At 36.5% G+C, this 17,427-nt stretch overlaps 1 protein-coding gene across 8 annotated transcripts in view; it reads left to right on the top strand.

Annotated features, from left to right (window-relative positions):
- LCOR (ligand dependent nuclear receptor corepressor) overlaps positions 1-17,427 on the top strand; it is a 145,778-nt gene that overhangs the window by 53,055 nt on the left and 75,296 nt on the right. For 7 of the 8 annotated variants that reach the window (XR_004344230.1, XM_030335581.1, XM_030335582.1 and 4 more), the window contains exons 3-4: positions 16,063-16,128; positions 16,494-16,573. Coding sequence is in view for 4 of the 8 variants with exons in the window: in XM_030335580.1 (XP_030191440.1) it covers positions 16,063-16,128; positions 16,494-16,573 (146 nt within the window). In the remaining 4 variants the exon portion in view is untranslated. Of the gene's footprint in view, positions 1-16,062; positions 16,129-16,493; positions 16,574-17,427 lie in introns of those variants that run through there. The other variant, XM_030335583.2, reaches the window with a different exon arrangement.

Here is a 17,427-nt window from a genome sequence, read left to right as displayed (position 1 = left end):
CTTGACATCGTCGTTGAAAATCAGTTGACCATTGGGGAGCCTGGGTAGCTCAGGTGGTTAAGTGACTGACTCTTGATTTCAGCTCAGGTCATGATCTCACAATTTGTGAGATAGAGCCCCACATCAGGCTCTGGGCTGACAGTGTGGAGCCTGCTTGAGATTCTCTCTCTCTCTCTCTCTCTCTCTCTCTCTCTCTCTCTCTCTCCCCCTCTCCCCCCCTCTCTCTCCCCCTCTCCCTCCCTCCCTCCCTCTCTCTCTCTCTCTCTCTCTCTCTCCCCTTCCCCCGCTTGCTTGCATGTGCACACACACTCTCAAGATAAATAAACATTAAAAACAAAAAATCAGTTGACCATTGATGTGTGGTTTATATCTGGACACATTTCTGTTGGTCTGTATGTCTGTCTTTGTGCCAACACTGTGGCTTTATAGTAATTTTTGAAATGAGGATGAGTGAATCCTCCAACCTTCTTTTTTTTCCCCCCAACTTCAAAACAAGATTGTTTTGGCTATTTGGACTCCCTTGCAGTTCCATTTGAATTTTAGGATAAGCCTGTCAGTTTCTACAAAAAACATAGTTGGGATTGTGATAGAGATTGCATTGAATCTGTAGATCACTTTGGCGGGGACGTACTGCCATTTTAACAATATTAGGTTTTCTAATTTAGGAACATGGGATGTCTTTCCGTTTATTTAAGTATTTAATTTCTTGACATTTCATGTTTTGTGGTTTTTAGTGTGCAGCTCTTCCACTTCCTTGGTTAAATTTGTTCCTAAGTATTTTGTTCTTCTTGATACTATTATACATGAAATTGGATCCTTAATTTCAGATTGTTCATTGTTGATGTATGGAAATGCTACTTATTTTTGTATGTTTTTCATGTATCCTGCAATGTTGCTGAACTTGTTAATCGTGATCATTAGGATTCTTAGGATTTTCTGGATGTAAGACCTTATCTGTGAAAAGCAGTAGTCTTACTTCTTCCTTTCCAATTTGAATGCCTTTTATTTCTTTTACCTAATTGCTCTGGCTAGAACTTCCAGACAGTATTGAATAGAAGTGGCAAGGATGAACATCCTTATCTTGTTCTTCACCTTAATAGGAAGCTTTTCAGTGTTCTACAATTGACTCTGTTAGTTGTGAGTTTTTTCATAGATGGCCTTTATCAGGTTGTGAAAGCTCCTTTCTATTCCTAGATTATTGAGTGTTATCATGAAAGAGTGTTGGAATTTGTTAAATGTTTTTTCTGTGTCAATTGAGATGATTATGTTATTTTTCCCCCTCATTTTATTAATGTGGTGATTGGTTTTTAAAAATTGATTGAGCCACCCTTGCATTCCTGGGATAAGTCCATGGTGTGTAGTCCTCTTAATATGCTGCTGAATGTGGTTTGCTACTATTTTGTTGAGGATTCTTGCATCTATATTCATGAGAGAGATTGGTCTGTAGTTGTCTTGTGCTATCTTTGTTTTCTTATGGGATCTGAGTAATATTGACCTATGGAATGAGTTAGGAAGTATTCTTTCCTCTTCTGTTTTTTGGAAGTGTTTCCTAAGAGTTGGTATTATTTCTTCTTTAAATGTTTGGGTGAACTGTTTCTTATTGGGGTGCCTGAGTAGCTTAGTTGGTTAAGCATTCAACTCTTGGTTTCAACTCAGGTTATGATCTCATGGTTTGTGTGATTGAGCCCCATGTCAGGCAGGCTCTGTGCTGCTCACAGTGTGGAGCCTGCTTGGGATTCTCTTTCTCTCTCTGTCTCTGCCCCTCCCCTGCCCTTGTGCATGCTCTTTCTCTCTCTCTGAAAATAAATAAATATATATATATATATTTTTTTTTTTAATTTTTTTTTCAACGTTTATTTATTTTTGGGACAGAGAGAGACAGAGCATGAACGGGGGAGGGGCAGAGAGAGAGGGAGACACAGAATCGGAAACAGGCTCCAGGCTCTGAGCCATCAGCCCAGAGCCCGACGCGGGGCTCGAACTCACGGACCGCGAGATCGTGACCTGGCTGAAGTCGGACGCTTAACCGACTGCGCCACCCAGGCGCCCCTAAATATATATTTTTTAATGTTTGGGAGAATTTATCGCTGAAGCTATCTGGCTCTTTGACGATATTTTATGTATTACTATTTTAATTTATTATAGGTCACATTTTTATTCTTAAGTCAGCTTTGGTAATTCATAGGAATTTGTCCATTTTATTTTATCTATGTTATCAATTGGTTGACATATAATTGTTCATTGTATTCTTTTATAATCCTTTGTATTTCTGTAAAGTCAGTAATATTCCCTACTTTCATTCCTGGTTTTAGTAAATTGAGTCTTCTCTGTCTTATTTCTTGGTCACTCAAGTTAATGGTTTGTCAATGGTGTTAATCTTTTCAAAGAAGTTTTGGTTCCACTAATTTTTTTATTCTCTTTTTTAAATCCATGCCCTTCATTATTTCCTTTCTTCTGCTCACTTTGCATTTGTTTCTTCATCTCTTTCCAGTTCCTTAAAGAGTAAGGTTATTGATTTGTGATACTTAAAAAAAAATTGTTTTTTTGTATTTATTTATTTTTGAGAAACAGAGTGAGACAAAGTGTGAGTGGGGGAGGGGCAGAGAGAGGAGACACAGAGTCTGAAGCAGGCTCCAGGCTCTGAGCAAGCAGTCAGCACAGAGCCTGATGGTGGGGCTTGAACCCACGAACTGTGAGATCATGACCTGAGCCGAAGTCAGACGCTCAACCGACTGAGCCACCCAGGCGACCCATTTGTGATACTTTTTTAATGTAGGTGTTTACAGTTACAGATTTCCCTCTGAGCACTACTTTTGCTGCATCCCATACATTTTGATGTTTTGTGGCTATTTTTAATTCTTCTCAAAGTATTTTCTAATTTTCATTGTAATTACTTTTTTTTGACTTGGAAAGTTTCCAATTCCCGTTATCAGTTCTAATCTCATTGCATTATTGTTGAAGATACTTTGTATGATTTCCAGCTTTTTAAATTTATGAGACTTTTTTTGATGGTCTAACATATGGTCTACTGTGGAGAATGTTCCATGTGCACTTGAAAGTAATATATATCCTGCTTTTGTTGGGTGTAGTGTTCTTTGTATGTCTTTTAGGTCTAGTTGATTTATGGTATTGTTACAGTTTTCTCTTTCCATTGTATCTTTTACCTTGTTATTTTATCCATTATTGCTAGTGAGGTGTTGAAGTCTATAATAGTGAGCTATTACACCCTTCAGTTCTGTCATTTTTTTGTTTCATGTTTTGGGGCTTTGTTAGGTGCATTTGTGTTTTTAATTGTTAAATCTTGACAGATTGACTCTTTTGTCATATATCTTTGTCTATTGTAGCAAGTTTTTTTTTTTTAATTTTTTTAATGTTTATTTTTGAGAGAGAAAGAGAAAAAGCATGAGCAAGGGAGGGGCAGAGAGAGAGGGAGAGACAGAATCTGAAGCAGACTCCAGGCTCTTGAGCTGTCAGCACAGAGCCCAAGGTGGGGTTCGAACTTATGAACCGTGAGATCATGACCTGAGCTGAAGTCAGTCACCTAACTAACTGAGCCACCCAGGTGCCCCTATTGGAACAAGTATTAACATATATTTTGTCTGATATTAGTATACATACTCCCTTTCTCTTTTAGTTGCTATTTTCATGGACTGTCTTTTCTTTCACTCTCAACCTCTTTGTGTCTTTAGATCTAAAATGAGTCTCAGGTAGACAACATATAGTTGGATCATGTTTTGTGTGTGTGTGTGTGTGTGTGTGTGTGTTTTTAAATCTATTCTGCCCATCTCTGCCTTTTAATTGGAGAGTTTAAATTTTTTTTTTCAACGTTTATTTATTTTGGGGACAGAGAGAGACAGAGCATGAACGGGGGAGGGGCAGAGAGAGAGGGAGACACAGAATCGGAAACAGGCTCCAGGCTCTGAGCCATCAGCCCAGAGCCCGACGCGGGGCTCGAACTCCCGGACCGCGAGATCGTGACCTGGCTGAAGTCGGACGCTTAACTGACTGCGCCACCCAGGCGCCCCTAATTGGAGAGTTTAATCCATCCATTTACATTTAATGCAATTAGTATTAAGGATATTTGTCATTTTGCTATTTGTTTTCTACATGTCTTATGTCAGTTCTGTTCTTAAAGTCCTCCATTACTGCCTTCTTTTGTGTCATAAATATTTTCTAATATACTATTTTAAATCCCTTTTTATTTATTTTTCTGTACAATTTATTAATGATTTTTAGTGCTTGCCCTGGGGATATATAATTAACATTTTATTTTATAAAAGTGTATTTCAGATTAACAACAACTTAGTTACAATAGTATACAAAATACTATGCTCTTGTGTAGTTCTATCCCCTTATTTTATGCTGTTATTGTCACAAATTACATCTTTATATGTCCGTTGACATAAATTTATTTTTTTCTAAAGGAAAAAGGTTTAATATAAAGACGCAGGATTCACATCACAATAAATGATGAATATTCTTCTCTTAATAAAAGTTCAACTTCTGCATTTTTTTTTCTATTTAAAACTTATCCTGCCTTTTTCCTGTGCTTTCCTATTACTTTGATCCCACCTCTTCCTGTCCATGGTTACATTGAGATTCTCTCTGTCTCTCTCCAGTAGTTTAGAAAGTTTACTCCTACACAAGCTATGATGAGTAGCATTAATTTAATACACTCTACCAACATCTAAGAGGAGGTTACAGATATGTAACCTTCCTTTCCCCTACTCCCCAAGTACACTGTTAGCTATCCATCCTCCTGGGTAGAAATGTGGCATTTTATTTTCCAGTGTTCCTTGTTGATTTTCATGCTCATCAACATAAATTTATAGTTACTGTTGTATGTAGCTGTCTTTTAAATCATAAGGAAAAAAAGAGCAGTTACCAAAATACATTCTTCCTTTGTTTCCTTCCTCAAACACTTTATAATATAGTGCTTCTATTACACTTTCCAGATACTATTCCAAAGTTTGCAAGTATTTAATTATCTTAATTTTTTGAGGTCAAAACAATTTCATAGCTAAGGAGGGTAAGGAATAAAGAAGACAACTTACCTAAGGCCATAGAACTGTTAAAAGGTCAAGTCAGAAATTTGAACCTAGGTTGTCTGGCTTCAGAATCCATGCTGTTAACCACTAGTCTGTTATTTCCTGAACACTAGTGTTCCTTCTATTACATTATAACATTGAGTGTAGAATTCAGTTGGACACATAAAACGTATTCATGTTGAAAATTCAGAACGGATAAAGTGAAGGATATTGGAGTCAATTGAAAGGGAAGATAACAGTTGGAAGGAACTTTTGATCTATGGCCTTGAAGACAAAGCAGGATCAAGACTATTGAGATTTGAGAGAAGCCTTTTTAGACCAAAGGAACAGGATGAGAAGAGGGATTAAGACAAGCAAAAGCAAGTTATATTCAAGAAACAAAATAGTTTTGAGTTGAGCGTCCTTGAAGGAAATTAGAAGGGAGAGGGTTGAAAAATTCACTTCTGGAATGATTTAAAAGCCAAACTTCATAGTTTGGATTTTATTCTGCAGACAGTAGGTAGTCACTGAATGTTTTTGAGCAAAGTCTATTTAGAATTTACTTTATATGTAAATATGTATATAAATCTGAAGACTAACTCAAACTTTCATTTAATTTAAAATTTTCATAAACTTGTGGAAGCTTATTTTAGTAGGGACCAGATTAAAGTTTGATCTTTTGTACTGCCATATATTAAGGTATGTTAGAGATAATGTTATAAAGTAGTCATTTTTTTTGTATTAAAAAAATTTTTTTTGAATTTTTATTTTTGAGAGAGCGTGAGTAGGGGAGGGACAGAGGTGGGGGGGGGCACAGAAGATCAGAAATGGGCTATGCACTGAGAGTAGCAAGCCATAAGTGGGGCTTGAACTCCGGAACCAAGTGATTATGACCTGAGCTGAAGTCGGATGCTCAACTGACTGAGCCACCCAGGTGGCCCAAAAGTAGTGATTTTTTAAACATGAATATTACAGAAATTTAAAGAAATGTGTTTGATTATATTGAAGGGTATGTGCTTCCTTTCAAGATCTTCTCTTGTATGAGAGGTAGAAAGGTATATCTACTTATTTTAATTACATGCCATATAAAATGGTTCAGATGACCTATCGTATTTTTAAGTGTTAACAACGAAGTTGTCTGCCAGATACTGGATATATAACCATAAATGAGACCTGGTCATATTTTCAGTCTCTTTTCTTTTCTAATTGGTAAGCATTGGAATGCTCCAGTATTCAATCTTCTTCCTTCCTTTCATTTTTATCTGCCTCATTAACTGAAAGTGATTTCTAGTTTTAAGACCTTAAATTCTGTCTGTACTTTGATTTCCAATGAACCCAAACTTTCTCCTTTTAAACTCAAATTCACCTATCCAATTCCTTCTGCATGTATCCACTTTGATTTGTGAAAGTCATGTCAGATTTAACATGTCCCAGTCTGAACTAGATTTCTCTGTGCCAAAATTGTTTCTCCTTCAGTTCTCTCCATCTCAGAAAATTAAAAAAAAAAAAATTTTTTTTTTATGTTTTTTATTTTTGAGACAGAGCATGAGCAGGGGAGGGGCAGAGAGAGAGGGAGACACAGAATCCAAAGCAGGCTCCAGGCTCTGAGCTGTCAGCACAGAGCCCAGTGCGGGGCTTGAACTCATGAGATCATGACCTGAGCTGATGTCGGACGCTTAACCGACTGAGCCACCCAGGCGCCCCTCCATCTTAGAAAATTAACATTAAGGTTCACTCAGTTCTTAGACCAGAAGCCTAAGTATTGTTTTTAATACTTTTCCCTCCCATTCCACATCCAGTGCATCATCAGAGCAAGTTGGTTATATCTTCAAAATATTTTCTGTATCCAGCCACCGCTCTCTACCTTCATGATTGCCATACTATTTCAAGCCACCATTATCTCTTGCCAGGCCTCTAGTAATGATAGTCTTTTAATGATGCTTTCCTCATAATCAGTTATCTGTGCACCCACCTGGTAATCTTAAACAATATAAGTCTGTAACACCTCCACCAGTACCCAAAGGTAAAACTAGTTGATTTCTTTTAAATTCAGAATCCTCACCGTGGCCTACAGATTCTTGCCTCTAGATTTCTGACTTCATTTCCTACCTTCTACCTTACTCACTTTGCTCAGATAATACCAGCTTTGTGCTGTTTCTCAGCTATACCATACTTCATACCATATACTGCTTCAGTGCTGTTCCATCTGCCTGGAATGTTCCTGTCTTGGATATCTGTGTGGATTGATCCCTCACTGCATTCAGTGCTCAAAAATGTTGCCACTTAAAGTCTTCTCCTGACCTCTTTAAAGATTCTCCTTCCTAATTCCCTTCCCAAGTTTTCTCCATGTACTCAGTCAGGGTTTATCAGGGCTTAGTTGTTATCCCCCTCTCTACTGTCTTCTTCTATCATTACTTTGACTTACTTTTATCGTACATTTTATCATCATCATCATCATCATTTGTATCGTTTGTCTTCTTTGCCAGAATTAAAGTTCCTTGATAGGAACTTTTTATTGTTCACAGCTGCATCCCTAGTATCTGACTCATAGACAGTATCTATATAGTCCACCAAGAAAAGGAGGCTCAGAAACAGTAGAAAATGATTTTATATTATTTAACTTAAAAAAAAGAAAACGAAAGAAATTGCCCATCTCCCACCTTGTAGTGTAATTTTATTATGTTTGAGAAAATATGTAATGACAAAAGACTATTACAAATTCAGTAATGCTTTTTAAAGAAACCTATATTTTGTTCACAGCAAAATAGCATTTGAAGAAATAGTGGCTGTATATACAAGCACATTTTTATTTAATTTACAAACCGTGCTCATATGGATTTACTGACCTTGTAATGATGGAGTTCCTCTAAGGAATTGTGGCCCACAGATTGTGAACTCCTGGTGTAATTGACTCATTCCTAATCAACTTCCGATTTGCATTTAAATGGCTTCTTTTTAACATAATTACTCTACCCAAGACAGTTTGGGTAGAGTAATATATAACAGAAAAAATGAACCCAACTGCCCTTGGATTTCCAAAGAACTAAATTCATCTGACCTAGCTACTTACTACCTTTGTTCTTTTGGTTACTTAACATCTTAGAATCTCATTTATGGCATTATGTATGTAGATATATGAAATTATTTTGGTAATGTTCCAGTTACTTAGTACATATTCTTTTCCCCTCCTTTTTCAGGACCTTATCTTACTCTTTTTTCTGTCTTTGCTGTGGTTACAACTTTTTATGAAAAAAAGTATTCTGTCATCTCTGTTCTTGGACCAGCAAAACTAGCCATTAATTATGTTCTGGTTTTAGTTCATAGATAAAGGGAACTTGGTTGAACTCAAGCAGAAAAGCCATCCTTTTTCTATCAGATATCGATTACCCTTGTGTTTTATTTACTTTACTTAACTGTTTATTTGGGTCTTTAACATGCCAGACATATAAAGTGGAATCATTCTAAAATCTAAAACCACTCAGGTAAATATAAGGGTATAGGAATTAGGAAGGTGTGTTTACATTCTTCCAACAAAAATTTACAGACTAGTTTAAGAAACAGGTTGATATTAAGAGAAAGATAGATAGGCTTCAGTTCTTTGCTGAAAATCTAGTGGATAAAATGCCAAAAAATAATTACAGTGTATGTAGTTTATAAGTGGTAGTATAAGCAGCACTGATGAGGATGTTCCTAAGCTTGCCTGGGGCTTGAGGAATGAGCTAAAGGATACCTTAGAATGAACTAGATTGAGGGTTGCAGGAGAACATTCTAGGTAGAGGACATGCTATGCTTAAAAGGCATGGAAGCATTGCCATATATGTAGTGATTAATAAGTCAGTCTGACTAGAGCATAGTGTGTATAGGTAGAAAATGGTAGCAGGCGAGACTGAAAAGGTAGTATGAGGCTACACAGACCCTCAGTGATCTTGGGTATCATCCAGGAGTTTGAAGTCTTCAGTATTATTGGAAACCATCAAAGGTTGGTAAAACTGAGAAAAGATGGAAAAAGTTTGGCAGCATTGTGATGGATGGATTCTGTTGGGGATGGTGGTGTAGGGGGATGCTGAAGTAGTAAAATGAATGAAAAGTTCAAAGATGTTATTAGTAGGTAGTAGAGAAATTGAAGAGCCTGGGTTGTAGAATGACAGGCCTGGTTTTAAACCTAGGCTCTGCCTCTTTGTAGCTGTATGAAAAAATTAGTTGCTTTGATTTTCTTATGTGTACTAGGTACTAATAATACCTACTCTACAGTATTCTTCTGAAGATTTTGTTATAGTGGGTATGAAGTACCTGATACAGTGCTTGCCTGATGTCAGCTAAGGGCTCAGTTAATGATAATATGAACGACATGTACTGTAATTATTAAGGTAAGAGATGGTGAGACCTGACTTTAGGGATGGAAAAGAGAATAGGTTTGGATGGATCTGTCTGAATTGGAATGAATAGGACTCAGTGACTGGAAGACCTGATTACTGTCTTATGAAAGAATGGAATCAGACAGACTGAGATTTGTAATCTGAATGGTTTAGGTTGAAGGGGTTAGGGATGCCATTTTCCTGGTAAGGAATACAGGAGTCACTGGTTGAGATGAAGTAAAAGGAGTGTAGAATGATTTTGATTTGGACTTTTTGAGGTATTTGGGATATCTTGGTGATGATATGAATGGAGCAGGCAGTTAGAAATAAGGTCTGGGGCAAGAGATAAGAGATTGGAGAGTTACCAGTATATGCATGGTAGCAGAAATGTGTGTAAATCTTAATGGCAGGGCATATATTTTCAACAGATCCTCTGTATACCCACACTGCTGAGCTCTGTATTAACACTGGATTGGTTCTTGCTGTTAAAAGTGATATTTAAAAAATATATCCTTAAGGTGGCTTTGTGTATAAGATAAGGCATGGTTACTTTGATTTCTAATTTAATATTCACTTTTACTTACAGTTATAAATGTAAAACCTACTTTTCCTAAAATACAGATCTTACTCTAATTTTAAATTTCTGATAAATATTTTAGTTTAACTTTTAAAGCATTTTAATCTGTAATTATGAATTAAAATTTTTATATTTTCTCTTTAGGTATTTAACAAAATCTCCCTTCGTGTCTAAGTAAATATTAAGAATCATAATTTAGACTTATAAATGTGATTGTTCATAAGTTTAAGTATTCTAATACATTGTACAAACTTAAGGTTTCAGTCTAAAACTACAAGTCTAAATCAGCTATTCAATTGCATATTTTATTTTTAAAAAATGTTCATTCTGAGAGAGAGAGAGCAGGCATGAGATGGGGAGGGGCATCTGAGAGAGAGACAAAGAGAGGGAGAGAGAATCCCAAGGAGGCTCTACTCTGTCCGTGTAGAGCCAACCCGGGGCTTGATCTCACGAACCATGAGATCATGACCTGAGCTGAAGTGGGATGCCTACCAACTGAGCCCAGGCACCCCTGGGATGTTATTCCTAAGTCATTACTTTTTAAATTATATCGTGTTTGTTTATATATAGGTTTATTTTATTATTTTGAGAGATATTTATAAGTTTATGTTATTTAGAGAGAGAAAGAGAGAGCACACGGGAGGGGCAGAGAAAGAGAGAGGATCCCAGGCAGGCTCCAAGTGTAGAGCCCCGGCAGTCCTCCATCCCATGAAAAGTGCAAAGATATCGTTACCGGTGAGGCTGAAAAATCAAGAGTTGACACTTAACTGACTGGAGACCACCTAGGCTCCCCAGCTAACAACTATTTACACTTGAACTAGAAGGGGAGGGGAAGCGAAGGGGACAGAGGAGAGGAGAGAGAAGCGAGAGAGCGAGAGACGGGGAGAGAGGGAGTGCGAGGGAGGGAGAGAGAAGAGGGAGGGGGAGGGAGAAGGGAGGAGGGCGGTCGGAGTACGAGGAGAGAGATAGCGAGGAGAGACTAGAAGCGAGTAAGATGGTAGAGATATGCTCTTCTTTCTCTTTCTCTCTTTCTTTCTCTCTTTCTTTCTCTCTTTCTTTCTCTCTTTCTTTCTTTTCTTTCTGTGTGTGCATATGCAAGCATGAACAGGGGAAGGGCAGAGGGTGAGAGAGAGAATCTTAAGCAGGCTCTGTGCTCCCAACTCGGGGTTCTGTCTCAGGAATGTGAGATCACTGGTGCCGAAATCAAGCATCAGAAGCCCAGCTGACTGAACCAACCCAGGCACTCCCCCCACCATTATTTTTTATGTAAACATTGTTTTCTCTTTTTAGGAGGTCTTTGTTTTGAATTATTTTGAATTATTATATAATCTGGTGCCTTTTTTTTTTTTTTAAACCAGCAAGCACCTCTGAACTGATATTTCATAAAATAATACTACTCTGTTGGAGACCGAGCTCTTTTATACCAAGCACCAAGTTTTACAAGATACCCCAGGACCTTGATGTAAAAATTGCTAATTTTCTGACGTGCCTCTGATTTTTCTTTTTAGCACCTCTTTATCTCTCAAACTGCTAATGTCTATACTGTACCTCAGAGAAAAGGTTCCCAAGACCCATGAACCATTTTTTCATTCCATCCTTAATTTTTGGTTTCAAAAGCACGAACTATATTGCTTACTGACTTATGTTCGCTATGTATTTGATATGTTTCTGTCCTGTTATTTTTCATAACCTACTATTCCGTTTTGGTTACAAATAAAGTAGTGACTATGATTAAGATTGAAGAGGGAATATGTGAAAAATTTTAATCTATCTTTTGTTTTTGAGAGGTAGATGATTAAATCAGAAGCTGCAAACCAATCATGTAGAGTCCTAGTTTAAGAGAGAAAAATGAGGGAAACAGGAAGACCTGCCTAGCCTTCCTGGAATATTAAATCTCCTTGAGGAGATAAGACATAAATACATGAAAAGAAAAGCAAAAAAATAAAGTTTAGATAGCCTGTGACAAATTTTATTTTACAGAATAGATTGCATAGAGAGCACTTTGCACATGACAGAAAACAAAGAAAACATAAGGAATTGACATTTATTTAAAAGGGGAGAGTGATAAGTGAATTCTGAGGATGAGAAAACTGGAAATCCAACTTCATGAGGGCAGTCACCATGTCTGTTCACCACTGGCTGTTCACACTATCAGTGCCTGCCATTGTCCATGCTAGATGGTCAGCTCTCAGTTAATGTCAGTTGAATAAGCAGACATGTATTTGTTGAACAAATTGAAGAGTGCCTTGAACGAGATAATTTATTTTGGCAGAGGTGAGATGCAGAGGCCTGAGAAAATATTAGGATGACTGAGTACATCAGAATACTAACATGACAAGCTCTGAGAATGGGCACAAAGTTGTGGGAAATAAGGCTGCTGCTAATGGTAGCTTGGAGCCAAATGATAAGCAGCTTTGATTGCTGGACTTAAGAATTTGGGATTTGTTTTTTAAACAAAGAATTTTTCTGAACAGATAGTGGCATTGTCAAAGCAGTATTTTAGGAGTAGTCTAAAAACACAGTGGAGGTTGCTGTGAGGAAGAGACTGGAGACCCAACTTTGAGACCCATTGTGGTGTTGGACAGGAATTCTTTGAACACTGGTTGTGTCCAATAAAATTATGAATATTTCCTCACATGTAATGTATTCCATAAAGATGGTTTTTAAGCTCTAGTGATTGAACATAATGACATAGCTGTCTTTTTCAGTATTTATTTAATTTTCCATGGCATTTTGTTACTGATCTCATGGCTTTTCTGTGAGATCATGGTATAAATTTTGAATACATTTGTTCTTCCCTTATTTGCCTTTTGTTAATGTCAAGCATAGCACATGAGCCATTTCTTGTTGCTATGCAACTGCTAAATTCAATATTTAATATTAATAAAACTGAGTAGCATTAAATTCAGTTAACAGGGTAGCAGGATATGGCTTTACAGTGTCTAATTGATAATATTTGTAAGGTTTAATGTATTGTTACAGATGTGAGCAAAATAGGAGTGACCTGTTTATAGTTGCTCTTTTGGTCAAAATTATTTGTGGTTAAGTCACCAGATTTTTTTTTTTTTTATTGTTTTTGGTCTTTCCCTTTCATGGTTTTTTGATATGTGATTCAGTTTTTTGTTCAGTGTCTCTGTGTTATTGATGAAGTTTTTACTCTATTTTCTTATTCTTTCAGATTCTGATACTTTTGTAATTTTAATAATTTTCACTCTCAAAGCTTATAAGCCTTTTTTTCCTGGTATTATTTCTTGCTATATTAACATTTTTCCTTCTCAGGAATTTATACTTAGTATGCAAGTTTGGAATTCGTCACAATTTCATATAAACCTAGATGAAAGCATATTACATGTGTTCTTTGGGACAAGAGCCACTTATAATCTCTTTTAGCTATTTGCAGTGTGTACTTGGTACTTTAAAGATATTGAAATGCTTTCATTAATATTTGTGAAATAGGGCTTTAGAGTTGGGAGGCAGGCTGTGGGATTTATTTAAGGGGTTTGGGGAGGGGAGGCTAGTGTTGAGAATATCTAGTTTGCAGGCCCAAGATAGATAGGATCTAGCAATTCCTTCTCAGTCTCTTAACCACCATCTCCCCAACCTCTAAACCCCCAGTCCAACCCTTTCTCCTCCCTAGTTTGGGGAAGAGAGACCATAGTGATTTAGCAGAAAATGTTTTAGCAGATAATAAACAGAGACACAGATAACTCTTATTGCTTGAATGGATAGTTTGATTTTGTTAATGTCCTTGGAATAATTTTGATGGGAAGAATTAAGGAGAGTTGAAAAACAATTGCTCCTTAATAATAAATGAAAAATCTAGAATCTAGAAAATAGTGTAGAAAAATCAACTCTTTACAATGTAGTTAACATAGACTCTAGAGATTATTCTGTTGAAAACAATGGCTTAATACTGTGGACAAAAAAGTCTTTTGCTCTGCATTGTTCTTCTCTTTTTTTAAATTGTTAAAAATAATCTTTTTTAATTTTTTAAATTTATTTTTAAGAGAGAGACAGAGCAGGAGTAGGGGAGGGGCAGAGAGAGACGGAAACACAGAATCCAAAGCAGACCTGTCAGCACGGAGCCTGAGGGACGCAGGGCCTCAAACCTGTGAACTGCGAAATCATGACATGAGCCCAAGTTGGCCTCTTAACGTACTGAGGTACCCAGGCGCCCCGTATTAAATTTTTATCTTTTTTAGTTTTTTTTTTTTTTTAATTTTTTTTTTTTCAACGTTTATTTATTTTTGGGACAGAGAGAGACAGAGCATGAACGGGGGAGGGGCAGAGAGAGAGGGAGACACAGAATCGGAAGCAGGCTCCAGGCTCTGGGCCATCATCAGCCCAGAGCCCGACGCGGGGCTCGAACCCACGGACCGCGAGATCGTGACCTGGCTGAAGTCGGACGCTCAACCGACTGTGCCACCCAGGCGCCCCTCTTTTTTAGTTTTTTAAAGATTTTTAAGTAATCTCTACATCTCCTGTGCAGCTTGTTTGAACCTATATCCCCAAGATCAAGAGTCCCTTGCTCTACCGACTCAGCCAGGCACCCCTGCATTATTATTCTTATAAAGAGACAAAATCCTGTTTGTAAGCACCATCTTTTCTACCCCTTTACCTTCAAACCCTTTATGGTGATTGTATTTGTAGTAAGGAAGTGCTAACTATGTTGTGAACCGCATGTATCCACCTGGCTATAGTATTTTAAATTAGTGGTTCCCTCCCTTTTGAGCATAAGAGTACTTTCTAACTAATTTTTTTTAATTAGAAAGTTGTGATTATAGATTATGTGACAAAATACATAGGGCACCAAAATACATAATACATGCTAGGAATTCAGGTACATTTTGTGTGTTTTCTTAATTACAATAACTTTTTTTTTTTTTTTTTTTGCATTTGAACAGTACTATGAACACTGCATGCACAAGACACGTTAATTCTTTCTGAAGATCATTCTTGAAGTACATATGGATTCATGGACCCCTTGTAACTGTTTGAGCTCCCAGTGAGATCCTTAGTTTGGGAACCACCACTCTTAACCTGTTATTTCTGTTATGTTATATAAAGGTGCAGTCTGATTCCTTTCCCCTTTTCCCTCCTTATTCTCTTTATGAACCATAGGAAACAGTAAGATGGCCAAGATTTTTTCATTGTTTTTCATTGAATCGGCCATATTTGAGGTAATAAATCCAAAAAAGTTTTTTTTTTAAATAATGTGGAAGGTGATAATATTTTAAACATTTATATACAGATATATCTGGATTTTTTCTTTGTTTTTTTTGTATGTATAACTAGTGAGTTCTACCTTCATAAAGGAACCAGCAAGTAGTTATTGTGGCAATGTGAAAAAGTTACAAAGATATTTTTCTTTTAAAATATTATGATTTTTTCTTTAGTAATAAAGGTATTCTCAGTGAGAATTTTCCTTCTTCAGAAAACTGTGGACTTGAGGGGTGCCTGGGTGGCTCAGTCAGTTGAGCGTTGCACTTTCGCTGAGGTCATGATCTCCTGGTTCGTGAGTTTGAGCCCCACATCGGGCTCACTGCTGTCAGTGTGGAGCCCACTTTGGATCCTGTCTCCCTCTCTCTCTGCTCCTCCCCTCCTTGTGCTCTTTCAAAAAGATAAACAAAACATTAAAAAACTGTTAGCTTGAAAAATCTATTATCTCAGTTCATATTCAGAAACAGGCTATTTAGATTAATCCAGAATGTTGTGGAAATTTTGAAACGATTTGACTCTTCCATTGGGAAAGGTGCCTTTTAAAATGGATTTTGAGCATTTATGTAAGGAGGTATTTGGGATTTTGTACAATGATAGGACAACCCGTGAGTTTCCATTCTTTCATTGGTTATTTCTAGTGTTGTCTGTTTTGTGTTGTTCTCGAATGTGCTGTGAATTTGTATTGAATGTTAATCATGGACAAAAATGCAAATGTTCCTTTTAGGTTTGTCATTGACACTCTTTCCTCAGCGTCCCTTCTGTAATACTCTGGGGATCCTTGAGAACTGGAGGAACACACCATCTTTTTTTCAGCAGCAGATTAATATTACCTTACTATAGGGAGTGTTACTGTAATAATGGATTTTTTTTTTCATCCTTTCAGGGTTTGAAAGTATTCTTGAAGGGCTGTTTGGACCTGCATTATTAAAAGATCTCAGTTTATATAAAGGTATTCAAAATCTTTTTTTTTTTTTCTTCTTTCCTCTTTGGTATATTTCAAATTCTTCCTGGTGACATATGATACTTTTGTGATTTAAACCCCAGTCTCTTTCTCCTTTTTACTCAATTTTATGTGAGTTAAAGCTGTATCCCTATAAACATTTTTGTGTTTAGTTGATAATGCAAATATATGTATTAATAAGATACATTAATTAGTGAACAGTTATTAAGAATATTAAGACAAGTAAGGAACCTGTCCAGTGCTTAGGATTTTTTGTTGTTTGCTGTTAAAATAAATAATATTTTTGACATTCTCATTTGTTTGAAAAATTCACTTTTGTAACTGTTAATTTGGTATTCCAACTCTTTTTGCAGACTGTGAACCTGAAAGCATTTCTGATTGGACTTTTGATGAAAACTGTCTATTCTGTTGCTTAAGAAGAGATAAAGTAAAGGTAACGAAAAAACTTGTGTAACTTATCTAGTGTGGTATTTTATAGTTTTTATTTTTTCAAAATTTGATTATTTGTTGGGGGATTTGTAGGAAGAGGAAGGCATGATTCCATATTTATTTATAAAAGATTTGATAGTAACTGAGTTTTGCAATTTAGACTGTTTCTAGTCTGTTGATTAGCCTATTGAGAAATCTGTATCCCAACATGCATTGCTTTATTTATATAGTTCACTAAGCAGAATAATTAACTAGATCTCAAACTGTTGAGTGTATTTTAAATATGAAATGTATGGTAATTGAAGCAATGGGAGTCATTTGTACAAAAAGAACAGTAGCATGGATCTGGATCAAGTAGTTACTAATTCATGTAGATTTATGATAAACTGTGGTTTATGCTTTAGTATAAGATGTTTCTTCATTGTATTGGAGCATGAATGCTGTTTATATTCAGTTGTAGAAGTTGGCTGTATTCTGTTTTTATTGCTTTGTATTAAACATAAATGGAGTTTTGGTTTAGAAACATCATTTCAAATGTTGGAAACATTTATTAATAATAGTTTGCTATCTTATGTTTCTTTTCATGGTACTTTTGTTTTCTGTTTTAAAGCTTTGGAAGCATTTTGAATTCCTTCCTCCCCCCTGTATACTTCTAACTAGATCATTGACCAGGTTCTATAAGTTCTTCCTTCATAGGAAGGAATTGCATTCTTTTTCTTTCCACAGTCCTTACCGTGGTTCAGACCATTAGCATTATTTCTAAACTACTGAAATAACATGATTGGTCGCTTTTAGTTTTCTTCAGTCTTTTAAACACTGCTACCAGTGTAAACTCCTTCCCCCTAACCTTCATGCCTT

Source organism: Lynx canadensis, chromosome D2 (genome assembly GCF_007474595.2).
Source record: "Lynx canadensis isolate LIC74 chromosome D2, mLynCan4.pri.v2, whole genome shotgun sequence".
Taxonomy (NCBI): Eukaryota; Metazoa; Chordata; class Mammalia; order Carnivora; family Felidae; genus Lynx; species Lynx canadensis.
Note: the sequence above shows the minus strand (reverse complement) of the source record. Positions and strands in the feature narration are given on the sequence as shown.